Source organism: Haliaeetus albicilla, chromosome 25 (assembly GCF_947461875.1).
Source record: "Haliaeetus albicilla chromosome 25, bHalAlb1.1, whole genome shotgun sequence".
Classification (NCBI taxonomy): domain Eukaryota; kingdom Metazoa; phylum Chordata; class Aves; order Accipitriformes; family Accipitridae; genus Haliaeetus; species Haliaeetus albicilla.
Window position 1 is genome coordinate 20,965,121 of NC_091507.1, and position 14,647 is coordinate 20,979,767.

Consider the following 14,647-nt stretch of genomic DNA (forward strand, 5'->3'; position numbering starts at 1 on the left):
CCCTTCTTAAATAAACCTTACCATTTATTTTTAGAAACGCATTTAAAACATAGAGCAATTAAGCTGACTTCAGTGAAGTTAGCAAGGAGAGTGAAACATGAGTGTTAGGAAGGAGCAGAGATCCTCACTGTTACAGTTTTCTTACAACTTTTGTGGTCTCTCTCTCTTTTTATTTTATTTTATTTTTTTTTTAATTCAAGTTCCTGCTGGGGCATCAAGTGAAAACCCTTCAAAAGAAGGTTTCTTAACTTTGCAAGAGCAAAGGAAAACTTGAAAACATGAACCTTGCATGTTCTGTGACTACAAAGCAAATAAAAAGATTCACAATTCAGATTTCAACAAGATTTCACAACTTTTAATGCAATAATACAAATGCAACATTTTTGGAAGGCCTGATTTATTTTTTTAAACTGCAGGCAATATGGTTTCAACTCATTATTCTTACTTAAACTCAGGGCCTGGAAATCCAGGTGAATAGTTTTCTCCTGAAATCCTAAAAACTCCATGTTAAAAAACCACCACAACCCCACAACCGATAATTCAGGCATATTTAAGTAATATTCCTTTTATTGTGGTAAATATAAAGAAATAATAAAATGGATACACTCATACTTGGTGTTTGTCCAGTTAAAAGGGGGGGTGGTAGTGAATACCAGATTAGTCATTCCTAACTTGGACAAACCCTGATTGTGTATATATTCATAATTTTTCCATGGTAACCAACGTGGATTATTGAGTTGCGACCGTTTTGCTGGGCTCCATGTGTTTCTATTGACCCTTAGGAGAGTTATTTTGGTGTTAAATACTGCCAGGCAGTGAGTAACCATTTTTCCATTTTACTGAAGGAATATGTGGCTTTACTTCTTCCTTGCATCAGCTATGGCCTTAATCTTAAATTAATCTTCAATGAACTGATTCAACTCATTAACCCACTGGAAAACTATTCTCCTTTCTTAAAAAAAAAGAAAAGAAAAGAAAAAGAAAAGAAAAGAAAAAGAAAAAGAAAAAAAGCTTTTCTTTGTGACTTTTATCCTGGAGCTGAGCTTGCTCAGGGTTTAAAGAGCACAAATATTGGTGAAAGACAAACAGAATGGAAGAGGGGCACAAGGAGAGGGGTAAAAGGGGGAGAGTGACCTCTTGTTTCCCATGGCAGTGAGCTGGTAGTTAAGCTCAGCCCAGCCATCTTTAAAACTTCATCATGAGTTTTCTTTTGACACGGTCTGTTAATGTAAGGTTATTATATCCACAGCAATTCCAGTACAGATAAGGCTGCTAACCTGGGTTTACAATAGAAAATGGAAGCAGAATTTGACCCTCAGATTCACATTTCCTGTAACTCTTAGCACTGTTTTTGTAGTGGTATTTCAGGTCTCTCTTGTTTCAAGTATTAGCTTGTAATCATACCAGTGTTTCAGTAGCAAAGTGTTTTAACTTTGGAGCCAGGGATTTGAAGAGAGTAACATTTCTACTTATTTGTAAGGCAAGTGGCATTTGGTCAAACATTTTAGGTTATTATGATCCCACTCTGAAGCTTTTAAAGAAGAAAAGGAAACACAAATTTTGTTTGGTTCAAAGGTGCAACTTGTTCAGGATAGCTGGCCCCTTACAGAGTGACCTGATGATCCAACCTGGAACCACATGAAGCGGGGGACATCAGGGGTGTTTGACTTCAGCCATAAAGGCATAGGACATTTTCTTTAAGAAATAGGATTGCTAGCAAAGCCAAGCTGGCATTTTCCTTCTGATAGTGAGGGAAGTTTTGGTTCATTAACTTACTGTCTTTTTGGCTCTTGTTAAAGGGTGCATAACCTCTCTTTTAGAAACGAGCTACTGTTGGAGGGACCAGTTGACGTGTGCTTGCCCGATGCGATTGCTGTAACAGAGGTGTGCAACAAAGGCTGAGTTTGTCTGTCCTTGTACTCTCCCATCACGGCTGGTGGCTTGAGATGACCTCCGTCCAGCCACGGAGCCCTGTGGCTGGCCACCACATGGGGGTCACCCCCTCTACGCTGGCTCTGGGCATACTCAATGCACTCTAGGACATATATTGCCGCTGAACATTGGGCCAGTCCCACTATTGCTTTGGGCAAACAAGAATCCTTTTTCCTTCTTGACCCAGGCACTTAGGGACGGTGAAGCTTTTCTCTCTAGCATGGTGGGTTTGGGGATCCTGCCCTGGGAAGCTGTGAATTTTCTGAAGCCAGGAGTTCACAGTTGTACAGCAGAGTCACTGACGTACTGGAGGGTTGGTGTTTATGGTAGCTGTTATTTCTAATCTCGGTTCAGTACTATAAAGACATAGTCTTGTATTTTAGAGTTTCTGTGCTTCAGAAACTAAGTTTTCATCATTAGCACTTCAAACATTATTCACTGATCCATATTGCAAATGAGAAAGGAGAGAATGTCTTAGAAAGCATTTACCAGTGCCAGGAAGTAAATAGTTATTGCTGGGGTGTCTGCTTGGAAAGTTGGCAGCCTCCAAAATTATTACAGGTGAAATTCTACTTCAGATAAAGCAAGAGCTGATATTGGTTCAATGCTTGGTTTTGACTGATACCTCTTCTGAGAGAACTGCTGCTACCCCGCTTGGCTATGCTAAGACCAGTTTGTGATTTTAATACACATTTTCTTTTGAAGAAGTGTAATTAAAAAACAAGAAATATAGAACATGCATTTCAGAACGGAAGCGTCTGTCCCCTGAACTGTATAGATCAATGATGGTCTAAAAGCGTGGCAGATGATAACATGCAGAGAGCTGATGGGTCACGTGGTGCTGTTTCTCCTCATTTCAAGCTGCTAAATCCCATCAAAAGGGAAGCTAGAAACAAATTTTATGTTATTTTCAGTATTTTCACTCTGTGAATCCAATTACCGTGACTGACACAAGCACTGCATAAAATCATGAGTAAAGAAGAAGTGTTGCGGTGGTGGGAGGGCATTAGTCCACCGAGCGCTCTCCCTTGTTCATGGCAAGTGGCTCAGAGGCTTCAGAGAGCCTCAAAGTTTTTCTAACACCCTCACTCTGTATTTACTGTTGGCCAACTGGTCCTCACTGGAGAGACCTTGGATACCGAGACGAAAATTGTCATGTGGGAAAAAAGCCCAAATCTTAATCAGCTCAATTAGTTATGTTACAGTTGCTCACTTACAGTCCTTTTCCCAGTTAGGCTCCTTCTTTGCTCGCAGTTATGAACCCAGGCAAGTTTTGTTGGTAATTATAAGGGAAATAGCTTTTATGTCATTTTGCTTTATGTTTTTTTTCACTGTACTGAAAACACAGTGTCTTTAATATCTTTACTCTTACAGAATACTTAAACCCCTAGTATCCTAAACTATATGAGTCCTTCCACCTGATTCTCCCAGGTACCCCAGCTCATTCTGGATTTCTGCTTACAATTTTTGCTGAGTTCAGCTGCATAGCTGAAAAGGTTACCACCCTCACAAGTCCAGTCTTTTCTGATGCTGGAAGTTATCATCTGCATAGGAACAGCGGTATTTGAACTTAAACTGCAGAAATCAAGGTATGCTGATGCACAGGGTCACAATCTTAAAATGGGCTCGCAACCCCTCTGTTCTGCTGGTGCACCACACCAGGAAAGGAGTGACTTCCAGAATAAGGGCAAAGCAGAAGGCTGAGGACAGTAAAATTTCCAAATGTCATCGTTATCCAAGAGGGAGTGAGAGCCCTTTGCTACTTTCTAAATTGCTTTCACAGGAGACTACTGGAATAACGCTATTTCTGAAACTCTGTCTTGTTCTAGTTCTTCTTTCCCGTTCCATGGTGGACATGATCTCTTTCTTTTTCCTTCCTCTTACTTTTCACACCTTCTAGTTTCAGTTGCTTTTCTCTTTTTCTGTGTTGTTTAGATGTTTGTTTTTTAAATTGTTCTTCCTGCCAGAAAAGAGAAATCAATATAAATATATGTAGAATAAAGAACCTGTCACTACCTTGATTTTCCAACCTTCCATGATTTGTTTTCAGGATTATTCCTTTGGCACCAAAGCTCAGTTAGCAAAGAAAGGTGACAAGTGCTTGCTGCTGATACTACTGCTGTCCCCTTCCAGAGCAAAGGAAGGGAATTCTTCCTTTCTTTCATTTATTAGAACTGCCTGAGCCACCAGAGTCGGAACAATTTCCATCGGTCAGGCCAGTGGGTAGGCTGGCTCAGATAAATCGTTTCTTCAGTTGGGATCAGTGAATAATGTCCTTATATAAAAAAGGTTCTCACTTTCTCCTGCTGTTATAGCATAGCTGTAACCACTAAAAAGCTTTAAATTGCAACAGGGGGAGAGCAGAAGAATGCTTGATGGAAGAAGCATGACTTGTCATTTATTGAGGTTGACCATGGGCTGGTGTCAGGTGAACTGTAAAAGCATAGAGGGATCACCCAGTAGCACAAGTTATTGCAGATCTTGCCAAATACTTCCACTGAGCCAATTTTCAGCTGTAACTTTACTGGATTTCCTTGGGTCACCTGAAGAGGTCTGTGGCAGGTATCTGCATCAGGTTTGCTTATTTGTCTTTTAAATGTCCTTCAAAATGGCTCAACCATTTCTGAAAGGGAGACTGGAAAAAGGTGTTTTCTAGTGACTACTTCTTAAAGATGTTCTAGTACCTATTAATTACAGAGCCCAGACTTAACAGTCGTTGTAGGGAAGGTTGCAGGGTATGTTTACTTTGCCATAATTTTGGTACTTTCTGACTATGAAGGGCCTGGCTTTACAACCTTACTATTTTTAATATAATTCTTTGGTTTGTAATGATACCTCCACAGCAATTAAAGCTGCCTAGTATTTTCCATTATCAAAGCCTCTCTTTTAGTTGCATGTTTCTTCGTCAAGTCTTAACTGTTTGGGTTGAAGCTTTCTATATTTGCTTTCTGCCTCAGACTGAATAGTTTTGGGAAGCTTTAGTAAAAATGATATAGCTGTACTCAAGAATTGTCTCCAGACAGAAGTTGGGGAGAGGTTGTTTCTTGTTTGCAGTGCCATAATTTTTATTGCTTTTTCTTTCGAGTGCTTTGCCTTTCCTGAGCAAATCCTCTGGAATTAGAACTGGGACCAAAGATTTGGCAAAAGGATAGTCCCGGGATAAAAGAAATACCACTTACTGTTCTCCAAAGACTCAGACAGATTTGGATGAGCTACATCTTTGAAAATCTTTTTACATACGTTCAGAAAATACAGACCTCAAAAAGATTTGTTTCAGTGGCCTCAGGCTGGAGGTAGTAGGTAAGGTAGTGAATATAGGGAATATATATATAGTGAATATGAGTCGCACCCATATATATTGAATCAGTCTTGCATGACAGAGGACATACCTCCCAAATGAAGACCCACGACTGTGGAGGCCCGGCAGTTCAAGGTGATAGGGAGGATGGGTAAAGGCAGAGCTGATGCCAACTCTCTGCCCGGTGGGCAGTGCTGCACCTTCCCTCTGCTTTGTTTGGGAGGAAAGTTGGGAGTTTGTGAGTTAGCGGGCTCAAAGCCAGGGAGTTTGGACATGGAAGGATTAAGGACAGTCAATTTTCTTTCTCTGGGAAAACTTGCCAATACCTCATATAGCTGTTCTGCTGTTGTTTTCTTTACCTCTGTTACTAAAGAAAATAAGAAGTTGGTTACTTTGCACAGAATGGCCAGCGTACGTTTTGGAGCCCTCAATACATATGCCCACTTGGTCACCTTAAATGTTGCTGCAGTGGTTGACTGTTTCTCTCAGGGAACTGGTAAGCCATTGGGTTTTTTTTTTAATTATTTTTAGATTTATTTCTGAAAGCGCTGTCTCTCCATGGTGGACAGTCTGATTGTAGAAACTACAGCACTTACAAATCACCTAATAAAGCCTGAAGAGCGGTCTGGGATTCATTTGATAAGAGTGGCTGTGTAAATGAAAGGCTGTTAATTGTGCGGCTGGCTGCCACGTGCGGTTAATCCCCAGCACGAAAGCGCAGTGAAATGCGCTCTATGGGCAGTTCCGATCCAGAAATAACCGGGAAGGAAAGAACAGAAGCTCAGGGCTACCTTTCGGCTTTGTGATTTACACCACCCACGAGGATATCTCACAATGTTGGCCATGTATTTTTCAGCTCGTTGCCAATCCTCATGCCATCGCTGAACTTGATACTGAGGCTGGGACTTTGTAATCCTATCCAGAATGGCACGGTTCTGGTTCACTCTCCGCAGCTCCTGCTTTCGTTTTTCTCCATTTACACTAGAGGGAAAAAGCATACAAGCAGAATCAAACTTCTTCACGCTTGTTCGTGTTCCCATGCCTGGGAACTCAGAATGTGGAATATCTGTCAAACTTGCGTCAGGGGAAAATTTGCCTAAGATTTTATACCTCTCCAACAGGGACTTGCTCCTCCTTGATCTGCATTAACCGGCCCTTGCAACCCAATCCTTTTGTCCTTCTTAAGAGGCCAGTCTTTGTTCAGTATCTTCCAAACGCGCCCCTGCCTGTATGGAGGTTTGGTACATTTTACAAGAGGAAAAGTGTTAGTTCTATCTTGGATTAATGCCGACTCTCCAGTCTTGGAATTGCCATAGTGCGGTACCGTAGGGGAGGGCATGGCTGGTGCCTGAGCTGCTTAACAATCAATTTCAGTTACTTTGGTTTATACGTTTATTTTGGGTACAAATCTGATGTACTGAGTTGGGAAGCATGAAGATAATGGAGATAAGCATACTGCCTCAAATGCCTTGGAAACTTTCTTTGATTTCTTAGACTGTAATTTCCCAGGCAGCTGAGCTGATCTCATAGCAGTCTCCCACCAAAAAAGGGAAGGACTTGCTCTTTTCCTTCCCCTGCTCATCTCCCCAGTGCTCCCAGCTGTGTGGTCTTCTCCACCCCTTGCATTAGCACTGGAACTCATCACTTTGCAGAAAGTGGCAGAAAAACTATCCAGGTTTGTTTGGTTTTGTTGGGTTATCTTCCTGCTGCTGTCTCAAGTTTAATTAGCTAATGGAGAGATTTGATGAAAACCAGAGTTGACCCAAAGAAAACAAAAGTTTGCCACTTGAATCAGGAAGGGAGAGAGGGAGTAAAAAGGGGCAGGATGCTGTGCTCCTTCCATATCTCGTGGAATTGCACCTTTCGCAGCAGAGTTAACTGATGCTTGTTGGTGCCTGCACTGATCTGGATATTATTCACTAGTGACAAGCCATAAGTGCTATGATGTGGATTTGCATGATGTAGACATGACCAACTCTGTTTCAGATAATTTCTGTCTTCCCAAGGAACTGTGCAAATGTCAGGATATTTGTGACAGTGATGTGTACTGAGTTCTGCCTAGGTCACATGCACCTGAGCTGCGTTTTGCTGTCTGGAGACACTTTAGGGCCTGATGAGCAGTCAGTCTGTCATGAAGTCGTCTGTCTGTAAATGAATCACAGGAGGTAACAGCTGCTACCTGAGTTTTACAAACCATTCTCTCCACTTCAAAAGCCTGTCCTTGTTGTTACTGGTTTGCTGTGCCCTATTCAGGGTGTGAATTTCCTCCTGAATCAAAAAATATTCTCTCTGGTTCTCTCTGGTGATAAATCCTCAAGGCATATTTTGCTTGGTCTCCTTTGAGCAGTAAATTATATTTTCACTTCTGCCTGCTTCCTGCTCCACTTTTCTTTTTTATTTTAATTCTATTTTTTGCTCTGTTTTTATTTCATCTCTAAGCTTTGGATCTCCCTCTTTCCGGTGGTGTCTGCAGGAACAACTGGCAAAGTCAGCAGCAATGACTCACTTAGCAGGAACAACAGCTTTGCTGAGACATAATAGGTTTGCTTCATTTATTTCCTTAAAGTAGGGCAATGTTCTCCCTCTTTTTTTTTTCATTCCCTCAGTTATTAAACTGAAAAACTAATTTAAAGCCATCTTCTCTACAACAGAGGGTGGGAGGAAAATGACCTGGCATTGGATTTCATGTGACAGGTCAAGCAAATGGCTTTCTGAAGTGTTGATTATACCTTAGGCTGCCTTTTAAAATACATGTCCTCACAGAGCAGTTTATCCTTAGCTATGTTTGTCACTGGGAAGGTAACTTGATAACTACATAGAAATAGTGCTGCTGATGTTACCTCTTGGCCTTACAGTCATTTTTGTTGTCGATTTGTCCCTTTGTTCTCATGATGCAGGACATCTTCTCCAGCAGCAAACGGTTGTCTCTTTCGATGACGGAAAGTCGGTCTTCCTCCAACTTTATATACAGAAAGGATAAAGAAATGCTTCTGTTTTTACAAGGCCATAGCAAGCAGCAGTGGTGTACCATGGATACCTAACAGGGTGTTCAAAATTGCTGTCCCCTTCCGTACACAGAGTGTGACAGACACTGATCACGTAAAGCTCTGTGCTAGTGTTGAGAGAACCCTTTGTTTCACCATTTTAATGGTGACGCAGGGAGAGAAAGCCCTTTGCAATGCTGTGAATTTGACCCTGAAACACTTTCCTGCAACCGCAGCAGCAGCCTGAGTGATTAGCAAATGCATTTCATCAGGGTAAGCAGAATTTCTATAAATATTTTCAATGTATTTTCCAGGATCATCATTATCATTTGTGTCTCTAGCAGCCTTCACAGACTCTCACCAAAATCTGGGCTTGTGATGGACAGTGTACAAACACATGACAGGACTTATCCAGACTCCTCTGAAGTCAATGGGACGCTTTCCATTATCTTCGGTAGGCTTTGGATCAAATGGTAATTTTTCCATTGACTTCAGTGAGATTTGGATCAGGTCCAGTTGCAGGCCATTTTTGTCCTGCAAGCTAGTGTAAGAAGAGAAGCAACAACTGGATGTAACGAAGAAATGGAGAGAGGTGTATGAAGCAATATAAGCTAGTTCTGTTCATCGTTAGCATGACTTTAAGCCTCTTTAAATTCGATTTTAAAATGGAAGATATTAATAATCTCAATCTCTGAAGTTAACTGTGTCAAAAATGGGATGAAAATTGAACGAGTCCAGTGGAGGAGAGAGCATCCCTTTGGATATCCTGGCGCATTGTCTAATTTGTAAAAAATGTGACCATATTGTTTTTCAAAGAACACAAATCCATGCTAAAAGTGTGTTTGTGAGAACTGGGGAGGAATGGGGGTGATGGTGAAGAGAGAAACTTATTTTCAAGGTTATCTGAGTCCCAAGAATGCCTTCTCCAGCCGGGCTGAGTTGGAGGTGACCAGAGAGGCTGGATGGAGGAAAGCAGGGAAAGCACGCTTGTAGCTGAGCTTCAACACCTCGTTCTCAAAAGCTTCTCAGAACAGAATCCCTGAAGAAATAGTCTTGTTTTGAGCATGCTGATTCACTCTTCTCCTTTCTCCCCTATTTTTCCTGTATTTGATTCTAGGCACTCCAAAGATATTGCAAGTCCTCTATAAAATGAATAGGAAACCCTGTTCATCCTGCTCTGATAGTTTTGAGTGACTAATGTTAGAGCAGCAGGTTTCTGTAGGGAATCTAGCACATCTGCCTTGTTTGCTGGGGTTTTTAACCAAAGTGGGTCAGATCCTGGTCACGCTGTAGTATAAAGGTACCTAAAACTGGTGCATTAAGTAATCCCATCAGGCCCTGAATAATCCTGAGGAGAATGATAATAAAGAAGAACTGGTTACTAGAAGACTGCAACATTACAGGTTTGGTTTTTTCTTTCTTTCCATAGCAGTTTGGAAAGGAGGAGGATGAGAAAGAGACTAGGACAGTCTCACTTCTAGGTATCAGGACCTGTGGTTCAAAGGAATGTGCCTGAGAGTAGTGGGTTCCTGCTGGTGGTTTTTTTGTTAACTTCTGGGGGGGTTATGCAGTGTTTCATTTTCAAAGGAACTTTATCAGCATTATTTTTACAGTAATAGGAAAAAATTAACAACAGCAATTTAATCCATGTCCTAATATAGCATATGATTTTATGCATGGAGGAGAAATGAATTGTTTTGCTAGTGAAATGATTTTAAGGTGCCTGGGGATTATTATGTTGCAGTGAGATGATAAACAATTTTAAGGAAATTCATTCTGAAGTCCTTACATGGGCTGTGCTCCCATTGCCTGAGGGGCACTGCATTAGAAATTAAGTCTTTGACAGGGTTTAGCTGCACGTATTTTCTACTGTGCTCACGTTTGGGTTTTTTTAATTGTTGTTGTTTCCTTTTAGTGACCAGAGTTAATTAGGTAACAATTTATTTTCCACTCTCATCTTTAATAAAAATTTGCCTCTTGGGAGCAGTAAGATTTTGAAGGATAACTGCCAGTCAAGGCTACCCATTGTTATTTCTTGTGCTTTGACTATGTTAACATCCTATTATTCAGTTCATTGCTCTGTGTGTATCTTGGTGATTGTGCTATTCTTGTTATTGGTGATGTTTTTTTCATGGTTGTGCAGAAGTACCTTTTAGGAGGCTATTTGAACATTTTAGCACTTGTTAATCTGAAGCGCTCTGATTTCATCAATAATCATAAAGATAAAGTAAGTTATTTAATGGTGCTGGGAGTGTGCTATTCATGGATCCTGATAGTCCTGTCGCAACAATCACTGCACTGAGGAAAAAAGAAAGGCCCTGAAATTGTGACCATCTGGTAGTCTCTTTGTTTTCTTTGAGAGGAGACGTGAAGGTAAGCATGCTAGTGTTCAGTGAAATAGCCAATACTGTACCTTCAGCTTCCCTAACTTCAGATGAAGGTGACTGTATATTGCAGGGGCACTTGTGTCCACTAATGGTTTTGCTGCTTGGATCTGCAACAGAAATGAAATGTTTATCCATTTTTGTTGGAAATACCCTTGCATATAATTACAGGAAATCTTTTGATTCTCATGTTCTCTTTTGTTAGCCAGCAGTAACACTATTAAACATATGATTCATTATACCAGCAAAGCCAGACTTGCCCAGAAGAAGAGCAATGGATAACGAAAATGTTAAAGGCAGTTGTTCTAGAGTCTGCTGGAGATGCAAAGGCTCTTTATGTTGGAGAATTGTAAAAATACGTGCAGTCTGATTACAGTGGTGTTGATGTTATGATACAGGAAAGACTGTATAAAAGAAGGCAGGCAGTTTTTATTAGGCATCCAGCAGAAATAAAAAGGCTAGTGTAAGAAAGCCCTAGGTACTCCTAAGCTGTGCCAGGTCCTGCAAAGGGATGCGCATTTAGGATGCTGCCAGAAAGAGGTAAGAATACTGGGAAAGGACTTCTTGTGTTGAAAGTATTCCCAGGCCTCCTCTTATTAGCACTCAGAATGATCATCAAAAGCAAACTGTGGATCTAATTATTCTAATGGAGTTGGTAGTTCAGTGGCACAATAATATTTATTTCCATCCTGACCTAAATAGCCATGCAATATATGAGGAAGAAGAATAATCTATGGGCTGTCTTGGACTGAATAAACACTGTGGAAGAAAAGCTGGTGGTGGGGAGTGGAGTGAGACAGGATTTAGAGGGGAGACCACTCTCTCTCAGACTGGAGTCCTGTGGGGAGTGAGGCTGGATCAGTTAAAGTAATGGTACCATGATTTTTGTTGTGAAATACATGTGATAAACGTTCTCCCTCTGTCACACCTCATAGCAGGCAGACTCAGTCATATAGAAAGAAGAAAGAAATACTTGCTCTTTTAAAAAAAAAAGAGGCTGCCAAGTAAGAGCAGCAGGCCCAGCACCAACGCAAACCCGACGCAGCAGGGCAGGACCAAAGCACTGCCCGAATCCAGAAGTTTTCCACGTCTCTTTCTGTAGCAGCTTTGCAATGAGCCAAGGACCAGGCTTGAATCCCTGATGGCAGACCTGCCATGAATACTACCAGGACAGGTTCCTTGCTTTTATAACAGGGCAAATAATTTACAGGGACAATGTTTAGCAGTGTCTAGCTTTGTCCAAAATTCACTTGAACTGCCTGGCTTCTTGTGAAAACATTCAGCTGCTTTTGTGGGGCAGTCGTCTCCAAGGAGGTGGGATCCCAGAAAGGGCTAACTGCTCTCAACTCCACCTGAGTGCAGGGGGAGATGAGGGTGCTCTTCTTAATCCGTTCTAGATCCCATCACGTTAAGTAGCTGATTTTTATTGGATAGCAGAACTACACTTGGTAAATCTCTGAGGGTTTTGGCGGTTTTGGCTTCTGCTCTCTCCTCTGCTTCTCCAGGTGCTTTAAATTATCATGCTATTAAGTTATTTTAAAAATAACTTAAAGAAGACATGCGATTTGTAAAAGAGGGTTGTTATTGTATCAGTCAGTAGAAATCACAGGGGTGAAGAATAAAATGTGATATTTATGCAAACCCTGATTTTGATTTATAGATATGCGAACTGCTTCAGACTTGAACCAACAAAAGGTGGGGTTAGAAACAAAATTTCTTCGGTGGAATTCATATCAATATAATTTCATTTTCTGGAAAGTGTTATGATTAATCTCTGTCTTGTCCTTATATGCACAACTGTAAAAGGTAAAACCTGGTATTTTTTAAGCCCACCCTGATCTCTGTTGTGACACTTTACAGAGCTGTGATGGTTTTGGACCCATTTTGTATCTAATTCTATGCAGAATGTTGCAGAGAGGAGATGCAACTGTTTTTCCACCCCCCATTCCTTTCTTCCGTTAAGAAAATAACAAAAATATTCAGACTGGAAGCATTTGCTCTTGTGTACATAAAAACATGCTGATATTTTTTGTACCTTTGCATCACGGAGAAAATTATAACTTATCCCTAAACTTTGCCATCTTTTTAGTGGTCTTCTCCAGTAAGTGTACCCTTTTTTTTTTTTTTTTTTCTAAAATGTTACCTTTTTTCCTTCCTTGCTCCCTATTTTTCCCCTTTCTCTCTTTGGTTCATTTGTTTGTGACCTCCTTCAATGCAAAGCCTGCACATCACCAAGCAGAGGCCCTAACGTTTTCCCAGAGTGTTCCCTGTCTCTCTTGGCAGAGCAGAAGCCCGTGCCAGGCGTGGGCTGTGTCATTCAGGACAACCTGCTGAATTACCCTGCTGCCTTCAGGTACCCCAGCCCGCAGGTACCGCCGCTCTGGTAGCTGGCGTTCACCGCAGCAAGCCTGAATTTGTGCCAGCAGAAGGCATGGTGAAATTTCTGGGCAACTAGCGTGGGAATTTCAGAGCGTGCCAGCATGACAACACAGGGACACTTGAAAAGGCCGCTCTTTCGCCATGGGAGACCTCGTTAGTCACTACTAGAGCCGTGTGTGAACCCTGTAATAAGGAACAAAATTCTGAACCTTCTAGCCATCCTTTGCCCAACATGATAGTTACTCTTTCTCTTATCTTGCGCTCAGAAATTAACACTCGTGTTTAACCCAAGAGCAGTTGAGTCGTGGGAAATGTTTTTCTCTATAAATACATTTCTTCACTATATATCGTGATGATATCTAACCTCTATTCTTGGTCTCTGAATGCCTTAGCACATATATGAAGTGCTCTGTATGCTGAACAAAGGAGAGTTCTGTAGGCACAGCGGATGCTGGGAGTATTTCAGCTACACTAATACCAGTTCCCTGCTGTAAAAGAGCCACTGTTTAAATAGCCACGCTTATATATGATAGTAAGCCTCGCGAGGTTAATTCACACAGGAGGAAATTTATTTATTTCATTATTGTCAATTTGGTTAGAAAAAGATGTCAAATTCAATTCTCTACCTCATCTTTAACTTTTTTCCACCTGCAAGTCAAATTATGGGAACAATGGAAGGAAGGAAGGAAGGAAGGAAGGAAGATATTTTTATACAGTTAATGAAACAGACCCAGTCTGGAAATAATGAAGAACTATTTCTTCGTATTAAAGCTAATGATATTGCGATACAATCTTTCTAAGGCAGCAATACAGTTGAATCATCGCTGATGGTATTCACTACTTACGTATTTTCAAGAGGGAGCAGTCCTGCATTATTACTGATCTGGAGCAGAAGACTGACAGAATCATTTTCACTTCTAAATTTGGTGAACATCATTGTGATAACTCTAAATGCACACAAAAGCTATACCTGTATTTGCTGGACATTCTTAAAATGTGTCTCTTGTACCTTATCGCTGATTAGTAGCTTTCACGACAGTATTAAGAATAAGTAGAGAGATGCTGTAGCCTTTTTGGGTAAGCTTATTCTTTCATGAAGGCCTCGGCTCTTTATCAAACAGTTATACCTACCCTTTTCTTGTGTTCTTCATACTTTGCTTTGTCCCATTTTAGCTGAAGATATTTGTTGCCACAGGGTAAAATTGGCTGGTAGGCTCGATGCATCTTGCATGAAATAAAGCATCTCTGAATCTGGGCTTTTTAAAAAAAAAAAAAAAAAGTATGAGTAATACCAGTCTGAGCCTTTCCTAAAGCAAAGCCCTGGAGACTTGTGGTATGTTTGTAGCCGGTCACGTGGGGGTTGTCATGGCATCGCTGCTCAGAAAAAGAATGAATAGCTGGTGGTAGCATTTCAAACAATACATTTAAGGAATAACAAACAAGAACTGAATGTTATAGCAAAGCATTCCAAAGAGTACTTTATTAATATATGAAATAGATTACCAATTATGCTTCAGTAACCAGACCTACCTTCTGCTGTGAAGGAAAGACGGTGGTGTAAGCTATTAATAATGCTTCGCACACTACCGTAAATATGCAAAAGACTGTATAATGGGCTGTATTTGCCGAGCCTTGAATTGAACGGCATGCCTCAGTAATGCTCCGAGCAA

General features: G+C 40.9%; 1 protein-coding gene across 1 annotated transcript; it reads right to left on the reverse strand.

The window, feature by feature from the left end:
* Positions 1 to 981: 981 nt before the first annotated feature.
* CFAP97D2 (CFAP97 domain containing 2) lies at positions 982 to 14,261 on the reverse strand. The gene is made up of 5 exons (XM_009916565.2): positions 14,109 to 14,261; positions 10,628 to 10,708; positions 8,071 to 8,189; positions 6,022 to 6,211; positions 982 to 3,892 (listed from the first exon to the last, which is right to left on the reverse strand). The coding sequence occupies exons 1-5, from the start codon at positions 14,199 to 14,201 to the stop codon at positions 3,758 to 3,760; spliced, it is 618 nt and encodes a 205-aa protein (XP_009914867.2). The 5' UTR covers positions 14,202 to 14,261; the 3' UTR covers positions 982 to 3,757.
* Positions 14,262 to 14,647: the final 386 nt, after the last annotated feature.

Coding starts and splice junctions, on each gene's coding strand:
- CFAP97D2 (XM_009916565.2), bottom strand. CDS start 14,201: ATGCATCGAGCCTACCAGCCAATTTTACCCTGTGGCAACAAATATCTT. Junction 8,190..10,627: donor TGAAGTTAGGGAAGCTGAAG/GTACAGTATTGG, acceptor CTGTATATAAAG/TTGGAGGAAGACCGACTTTC. Junction 3,893..6,021: donor GTAAATCACAAAGCCGAAAG/GTAGCCCTGAGC, acceptor CTTTTCTGGCAG/GAAGAACAATTTAAAAAACA.